Source organism: Schistocerca nitens, chromosome 3, assembly GCF_023898315.1.
Source record: "Schistocerca nitens isolate TAMUIC-IGC-003100 chromosome 3, iqSchNite1.1, whole genome shotgun sequence".
Taxonomy (NCBI): domain Eukaryota; kingdom Metazoa; phylum Arthropoda; class Insecta; order Orthoptera; family Acrididae; genus Schistocerca; species Schistocerca nitens.
In genome coordinates, this window is record NC_064616.1 from 576,798,965 (window position 1) to 576,808,155 (window position 9,191).

General features: G+C 48.1%; 1 protein-coding gene and 1 pseudogene across 1 annotated transcript in view; one reads left to right on the forward strand and one right to left on the reverse strand.

The window, feature by feature from the left end:
• Positions 1-8,519, forward strand: part of LOC126249347 (Golgi-associated plant pathogenesis-related protein 1-like) — a 124,473-nt gene extending 115,954 nt beyond the window's left edge. The window contains exons 5-6 of the mRNA XM_049951001.1: positions 8,233-8,401; positions 8,471-8,519. Coding sequence (XP_049806958.1) covers positions 8,233-8,401; positions 8,471-8,519 — 218 coding nt within the window. The remainder of the gene's footprint in view (positions 1-8,232; positions 8,402-8,470) is intronic.
• Positions 1,465-1,582, reverse strand: LOC126250042 (5S ribosomal RNA; annotated as a pseudogene).
• Positions 8,520-9,191: the final 672 nt, after the last annotated feature.

Below are 9,191 nucleotides of genomic sequence, written 5' to 3' on the forward strand. Positions count from 1 at the left end.
AAGTTCACTGCGACTGGTCAGATGTGTGAGACCATGAATCACGATGACTGATCTTGGGACCTGGTGGCCATAGTTGGAACTAGACGGTGGCGCTGTGACGCATGGAAATCCTGCATCCCATACTCTGGACATTACTGCTACCAAGTTTGGTACTCGTATGGTAATTAGTTTCCTTGTTATAATGTATTAAATAGGGAAAGTTTAATTATAACCACCCGGTATATAGACTGAAGCGGCGAGTGAAAATTGTCACTCACCGCTTCAGTCTATGTGCATAAAATCATATCTGTATGAGCCAGGTAAAGTCCCTGTAACTGCGTCATTTCTTTTATTAGGATTATCTGCTTGTTTATTGTCCTCTATTCGTTCCTTTCCTTTGTACCAATAATAGTCAAACACACTGACAATCACACTCGTTTAATGTAACATTTGCATATGTACTGTAGTTTGTTTAATCCTATTTTTCATTGTTTGGTAACGATTACCTTCGTTATTTTTAAATTAAACATACCGAACAGTACGTCACATAATACTACAATTGATCTAGATTTTCTTTAACCAGTACATATACTGCATGCTTCATTCCTAATTGTAGCTTCAGGTAATTACATTAGAGCCGGCCGCGGTTCCAGGCGCTCAGTCCTGAACCGCGCGACTGCTACGGTCGCAGGTTCGAATCCTGCCTCGGGCATGGATGTGTGTGATGTCCTTAGGTTAGTTAGGTTTAAGTAGTTCTAAGTTCTAGGGGACTGATGACCACAGATGTTAAGTCCCATAGTGCTCAGAGCCATTTGAACCATTTGAATTACATTACAAAACATTTATATACGGCTGGTCCCGGCGGACGCTCGAGTCCTTCCTCGGGCACGGGTATGTGTGTTTCAAAAAATGGCTCTGAGCACTATGGGACTCAACTGCTGTGGTTATCAGTCCCCTAGAACTTAGAACTACTTAAACCTAACTAACCTAAGGACATCACACACATCCATGCCCGAGGCAGGATTCGAACCTGCGATCGTAGCAGTCCCACGGTTCCGGACTGCGCGCCTAGAACCGCGAGACCACCGCGGCCGGCTATGTGTGTTTGTCCTTAGGATAATTTAGGTTAAGTAGTGTGTAAGCTTATGGACTGATGACCTTGGCAGTTAAGTCCCATAAGATTTCACACACATTTGAAAATCTGAACATTTATATAATTTGGACTTTCAATAACTCGGACTGGGATACGCACCAATTAGTCCAAAGTAGTGTGTCTGCATTTTAGACTTATCTGATCACAAGTACCTGGACACCTATTAAAACTAAACTAAACTCCTCCCGAACAGGCCATGAAGGCCCAACGGTACTGACCGGCCGACGTGTCATTCTCAGCTTATAGGCGCCACTGGACGCGGATATCGGGGGGCATGTAGTCAGCACACCGCTCTCCCGACCGTATGTCAGTTTCCGAGACCAGAGTCGCTACTCCAACAGCGCTCGGCAGACTGGATGGTCACCCATCCAAGTACTAGCCCAGCCCGACAGCGCTTAACTTCGGTGATCTGACGGGAACCGGTGTTACCACTGCGGCAAGGCCGTTGGCCTGGACACCTATTAGCGGACAATAATGAAGGATATGTCCAACCTCCGTCTTTATGACGGCTTGAACGCTACTGTGTACACTTTCAAGGAGGTATCTGAATGTCTGTGGAGGACTGTCAGCCCATTCTTCGTCAAGAGCCGAAAGCAGAAAAGGTAAGTGATGTCGGACGCTGGGATCTGGAGCAAAGTCGACGTTTTAACTCATCCCAAAGGTGTTCCACTTGATTCAGGTTGGGACTCTGGTCAGGCTAGAACATTTTAGGAATGTTATTGACCACAAACCATTGTCTCACAGATGCCTCACAGGCTGCAATGTCATGCAGATACAATCATCGTCTCCAAACTGTTTCTCTGCTGTACGCAAAACACAGTGCTGTAGTATGAGTTTATATCCTTATGCATTTAGTTTTTTCTTACGCGCACAAGGGGACCATGTCCTCAAAAATGTTCAAATGTGTGTGAATTCCTAAGGGACCAAACTGCTTAGGTCATCGTTCCCTAGACTTACATATTACTTAAACTAACTTATGCTAAGAACAACACAAACACCCATGCCCGAGGGAGGACTCGAACCTCCGGCGGGAGGGGCCTCGCAGTCCGTGACGGACCATGTCCCAACCCCAAAAAACAAACTATTTCGAATGGATGTGAATGTCGTGTGACTAGGGACTCCCGTAGGTTAGACCGTTCGCCGGGTGCAAGTCTTTCGATTTGACGCCACTTCGGCGACTTGCGCGTCGATGGGGATGAAATAATGATGATTAGGGCAACACAACACCCAGTCGATGAGCGGAGAAAATCTCCGATACAGCCGGGAATCGAACCCGGGCCCCTTCAGATTGACATTCTATCGCGCTGACCACTCAGCTACGGGGGGGCGGACACCTGTACTGTAACACCTCCGTACTTCACTGTTGGCACCACATATGACGGCAGGTAACGTTCTCCAGGTATTTGCAAACGTGATTAATTACTGCAAATCACTCGTTTCCAGTTATCTACTGCCCAGTGCTGTCGCTCTTTACATCACCTCAAGCGTCGCTTAGCGTTGACTACAGGAATGTTTGACTTATGGGGAACTGTACCCCATTCGTTTTATCTCGGTATGCACAGTCATTGTGCCATCTAGACTGCTGGTAACAATCGGAATTCACGTGTGATTCCTTCCGCTGATTTCATACGATTTTTTACAATCACCCTGCGCAATGCTCGATGGTCCCTGTCCGTCAGTGCACGAGGTCTGTCTGGTCTTAGTTTAGCTGTGATGGTGACTTCACAGTCACATCACCAGGAGTGTAGACGTGGGCAGCTTTAGAGGGGTTGAAATGTCCCTGGTGCATATGTTACTCAGCTGACATCCAATGATTAGTTCATGTTCGAAGTCACTGAGCTCTCCTGACCGATCTACGGTGTGTGAGAAAATTAATGAGATTGATTTTTTTATCCACCAAGGTTTTTTTAACGAAAATGATGTCCTCTTCCCAGTCTTGGTAGCAGCGCTGAAAGGCTCCAACTGGTAAGACCTTTAACACGTCAATCACGTTCTTTTGAATGTTCTCCGAAGTCCCAAAATAACGTCCTTTTAAGACATTTTTCGCCGCGCGGGGTAGCCGCGAGGTCTAGGCCTCTTGTCGCGGTTCGCGCGGCTCCCCCTGTCGGAGGTTCGAGTCCTCCCTCGGGCATGGGTGTGTGTGTTGTCCTTAGCGTAAGATAGTTTAAGTTAGATTAAGCAGTGTGCTAGCTTAGGGACCGATGACCTCAGCAGTTTGGTCCCATAATATCTTAACACAAATTTCCGAAATAAGACATTTTTCAATTTAGAGGAAAGAAAAACGTCACAAGGACTCAGGTCAGGTGAATAGGAGGCTGTGGAACAACAGGAATGCCTTTTGAGGTCAAAAATTCCATGACTGAAGTGAGTGTGTGACATAGTGCGTTGTCATGATGCACATCTTCGTAAAACACTTGGTTCACAGTTTGTCTTGGAGAAACAATTTTTTTGTGCACGACACCCCTATTATCAAAAAAGTAAATCAGAATTGTTTTGATCTTTTATTTGCTATTTCGAGCTTTCTCGGGACAGGAAATGTCTCAGTGCGCCACTCCCGACATTGCCGCTTTGTCTCAGTACCGCACTAAAAAAATCCGGGATTCATCTCCTGTACACACGACTGAACCATTCGTGGTCATTGGCAATCCTCTCAAGAAGACCAATGCACACGTTTTTTTCAATTTTCCTTTTGCTCATTTCTGAGGTTTTTCGGTACCATTTTGGCACAAACCGTTCGCATGTGCAAATTTTCGGTCAAAATTTGACATACGCTGAAAGTGTTTAAGTTTGACAGGTAACTCATCGTCATTATTGTTTAACGTCGGACTGATCTCACAAGAGCAAGCACACGTTTGACATTCTCGTCGGTTTCTGAACTTGAAGATCTCTCTGAGCGAGATTCATCTTCAAAGTATTCTCTGCCATCCAAAAATGACTTGTGCCAGCGGAAAAATTGTACTTTTGATAGGGAATGTTCCCCATAGGCCTGTATCAACTCTTCAAAGGTCACCGAGCGAGGTGGCGCAGTGGTTAGACACTGGACTCACATTCGGGAGGACGACGGTTCAATCCCGCGTCCGGCCATCCTGATTTAGGTTTTCCGTGATTTCCCTAAATCGCTCCAGGCAAATGCCGAGATGGTTCCTTCCAAAGGGCACGGCCGACTTCCTTCCCCATACTTCCCTAATCCGATGAGACCGATGACCTCGCTGTCTGGTCTCCTTCCCCAAACCAACCAACCAATCTTCAAAGGTCATACTCGCGGATTCCCATGTTTAACACAAAACCTGATAACATTGCTCTAAATTCCGCTGTTCTATATTCGTAACAGACAACAAAAACGTAACTTCACTTATCGCGCCCTGAAAACTCACGTGATGGCTGTATGGAGCTGAAACTCGGACTGAGCATCTGGGTGGGATGAAGACACCACTCTGCACAAGTCGGATAACATAGCGCTACTAGATCGCTCGCAATGTTATCAGTCTCATTACTTTTCTCACACAGCTCGTGTTCTGCTGTTACTGTTTTCTGCTGACAACACGATACTTCCCGCTTCGTTTTATACAGGGTGTTAGAAAAAGGTACTTCCAAACTTTCAGGAAACATTCCTCACACACAAATAAAGAAAAGATGTTATGGCCGGCCGCGGTGGTCTAGCGGTTCTAAGCGCGCAGTCCGGAACCGCGCGACTGCTACGGTCGCAGGTTCGAATCCTGCCTCGGGCATGGATGTGTGTGATGTCCTTAGGTTAGTTAGGTTTAAGTAGTTCTAAGTTCTAGGGGACTGATGACCACAGATGTTAAGTCCCATAGTGCTCAGAACCAACCAAAAGATGTCCGGAAACGCTTAATTTCCATGTTAGAGCTCATTCTACTTTCGTCAGTATGTACTGTACTTCCTCGATTCACCGCCAGTTGGCCCAATTGAAGGAAGGTAATGTTGAAAAAATGGCTCTGAGCACTTACATCAATGGTCATCAGTCCCCTAGAACTACTTAAACCTAACTAACCTAAGGACATCACACAACACCCAGTAATCACGAGGCAGAGAAAATCCCTGACCCTGCCGGGAATCGAACCCGGGAACCCGGGCGTGAGAAGCGAGAACGCTACCGCACGACCACGAGCTGCGTACCAAAGGTAATGTTGACTTCGGTACATGTGTTGACATGCGACTCATTGCTCTACAGTACTAGCATCAAGCGCATCAGTACGTAGCATCAACAGGTTAGTGTTCATCACGAACGTGGTTTTGCAGTCAGTGCAATATTTACAAATGCGGAGTTGGCAGATGCCCATTTGATGTATGGATTAGCACGGGGCAATAGCCGTGGCGTGGTACGTTTGTATCGAGACAGATTTCCAGAACGAAGGTGTCCCGATAGGAAGACGTTCGAAGAAATTGATCGGCGTCTTAGGGAGCACGGAACATTCCAGCCTATGACTCGCGACTGGGGAAGACCTAGAACGACGAGAACACCTGCAATGGACGAGGCAATTCTTCGTGCAAATGACGATAACCCTAATGTCAGCGTCAGAGAAGTTGCTGTTGTACAAGGTAACGTTGACCACGTCACTGTATGGAGAGTGCTACGGGAGAACCAGTTGTTTCCGTACCATGTACAGCATGTGAAGGCACTATCAGCAGCTGATTGGCCTCCACGGGTACACTTCTGCGAATGGTTCATCTAACAATGTGTCAATCCTCATTTCAGTGCAAATGTTCTCTTTACGGATGAGGCTTCATTCCAACGTGATCAAATTGTAAATTTTCACAATCAACATGTGTGGGCTGACGAGAATCCGCACGCAATTGTGCAATCACGTCATCAACACAGATTTTCTGTAAACGTTTGGGCAGGCATTGTTGGTTATGTCTTGATTGGGCCCCATGTTCTTCCACCTACGCTCAGTGGAGCACGTTATCATGATTTCATACGGGATACTCTACCTGTGCTGCTAGAACATGTGCCTTTACAAGTACGACACAACATGTGGTTCATGCACGAGGGAGCTCCTGCACATTTCAGTCGAAGTGTTTGTACGCTTCTCAACAACAGATTCGGTGACCGATGTATTGGTAGAGGCGGACCAATTCCATGGTCTCCACGCTCTCCTGACCTCAACCCTCTTGACTTTCATTTATGGGGGCATTTGAAAGCTCTTGTCTACGCAACCCCGGTACCAAATGTAGAGACTCTTCGTGCTCGTATTGTGGAAGGCTGTGATACAATACGCCATTCTCGAAGGCTGCATCAGCGCATCAGGGATTCCATGCGACGGAGGGTGGATGCATGTATCCTCGCTAACGGAGGACATTTTGAACATTTCCTGTAACAAAGTGTTTGACGTCACGCTGGTACGTTCTGTTGCTGTGTGTTTCCATTCCATGATTAATGTGATTTGAAGAGAAGTAATAAAATGAGCTGTAACATGGAAAGTAAGCGTTTCCGGACGCCTGTCCACATAACATATTGTCTTTCTTTGTGTGTGAGGAATATTTCCTGATAGTTTGGACGTACCTTTTTGTAACAACCTGCATTGGTAGGTCCACCTCTCGTGACATCTAGTGGTTAACTCTGTGTTATACACTGAAGGGCCAATGAAACTGGTACGCCGCACGGAGTGGCCGCGCGGTTTGAGGCGCCATTCACGGATTGCCCTGCCCCTCCCGCCGGAGGTTCGAGTCCTCCCCCTGGTATGGGTGTGTGTGTTGTTCTTAGCATAAGTTAGTTTAAGTAGTGTGTAAGTCTACGGACCTAATACCTCAGCAGTTTGGTGCCTTAGGAAATCACACACATTTTTGAAACTGATAACTCTACCTAATACCGTATGGGGCCCCAGTGAGTACGCAGAAGTGCCGCGACACGACGTGGCATGGACTCGACTAACGTCTGAAGTAGTGCTGGAAGGAATTGACTTAATTAATCGTGCAGGGCTGTCCACAAATCCGTAAGAGTACGACGGGGTGGAGGTCTCTTCTGGATAGCACGTTGCGAGGCATCCCATAATGTTCATGTCTGGGGAGCTTGATAGCCAGCGGAAGTGTTTAAGCTCAGAAGCGTGTTCCTGGAGCCACTCTGTAGCAATTCTGGATGTGTGGGGTGTCGCATTGTCCTGCTGGAATTGCCCAAGCCCGTCGGAATGCATGATGGACATGAATGGATGCAGGTGGTCAGAATGGATGCTTACGTACGTGTCATCTGTCAGAGTCGTATCTAGACGTATCAGGGTCCCATATCACTCCAACTGCATACGGCCCACACCATTGTAGACCCTCCACCAGCTTGAACAGTTCCCTACTGACATACAGGGTCCATGGATTCAAGAGGTTGTCTCCATACCCGTACACGTTCATCCGTTCGATACAATTTGAAACGAGACTCGTCCGACCAGGGAACATGTTTGCAGTCATCAACAGTCCAATGTCGATGTTGTCGGGCCCAGCCGAGGCGCAACGCTTTGCGTCGTGCAGCCATCAAGGGTACACGAGTGGGCCTTCAGCGCCGAAAGCAAATATCGAAGATGTTTCGTTGAATGTTACGCACCGTGGCACCTGTTGGTGACCCAGCATTGAAATATCCAGCAATTTGCGGAAGGGTGCACTTCTGTCACGTTGAACGCTTCTCTTCAGTCGTCGTTGGTCCCGTATTTGCATGATCTTTTTCCGGCCGCAGTGATGTCGAAGGTTTGATGTTTTACCGGATTCCTGATATTCACAGTACACTCGTGAAATCCTCGTACGGGAAAATCCCCACTTCATCGCTACCTCGAAAATGCTGTATCCCATCGCTCGTGTGCCGACTGTAGCACCACGTTCAAACTTTCTTAAATCTTGATAACTTGCCATTGTAGCAGAAGTAACCGATCTAACAACTGCGGCAGGCACTTGTTGTCTTTTATATGGGCGTTGCCGACCGCAGCGCCGTATTCTGCCTGTTTACGTATCTCTGTATTTAAATATGCACGACTATACGAGTTTCTTAGGCTCTTCAGTGTATATTGATGTCCCGACACTTTTGATCAGATAGTATATTTGCTATCCTTGCCAGTGTTAAAATTTTAATTGCCATCGGTGTATTTATTGACGTGTTGCAGGGCACTTCACGCAGCTGGTGTGGGCGTCGACGACGCACGTGGGGCTGGGCAAGGCGCGGTCGCGCTCGGGCAAGGTGCTGGTGGTGGCGCACTACCGGCCGGTGGGCAACGTGTCGGGCCTGTTCCAGCAGAACGTGTTCCCGCCGCTGGCTCTGCCGCAGCCGCAGGCGCCGCCGCCGCAGACGCCCGCCGAGGCGCGCCGGCGCACGCGCAGCCGCCGGCGCGACGACTCGGACAGCGAGTCCGGCTCGGCGAGCGAGTCGAGCGCGTCGGCCAACGCCTCGTAGCGGCTGCTGGGGGCCGTGCGCGGCACGCCCCTAGTCGCCGCCCTGCGAGCAGCGGGTGCGTACCTGCGCGCTGCCTCTGCCCATTCCGACTACTTTTATACCACTATTCAATAGCACCGTGTAAGTAGAGATCTCCTGCACCATTACCGACTGCTTCACTTCTGCTCGCTTCCTTAGATTTACGTACACAAACACAATGCTAGTTTTTAGGTATACATCGCTACAGCGACTTCTCTACTGTGCATGTGCCGCTATTGTACGAAATCTGGGTGGCTCTTGCTGCACAACCTGGACCCGAGGCAACGGCTTCTTCGAGACTTACGAGAATCTGGACTCGATACACTGACGATGCGAATGCATCCATAAGCTACAGGTGAAGGATATTGCAGTGCCTCTGTTATTCCGAATTACAATGCAATGTTCTTTTGGACATGCATGCATGTCCAAAAGAACAGAAAATAGTTCAAATGGCTCTAAGCACTATGGGACTTAACATGTGAGGTCATCAGTCCCCTAGACTTAGAACTACTTAAACCTAACTAACCTAAACACATCACACACATCCATGACCGAGGCAGGATTTGAACCTGCAACCGTAGCAGCACCGCGGTTCCGGACTGAAGCGCCTAGAACCGCTCGGCCACCGCGGCCGGCAAAGGGACAGACACTGCG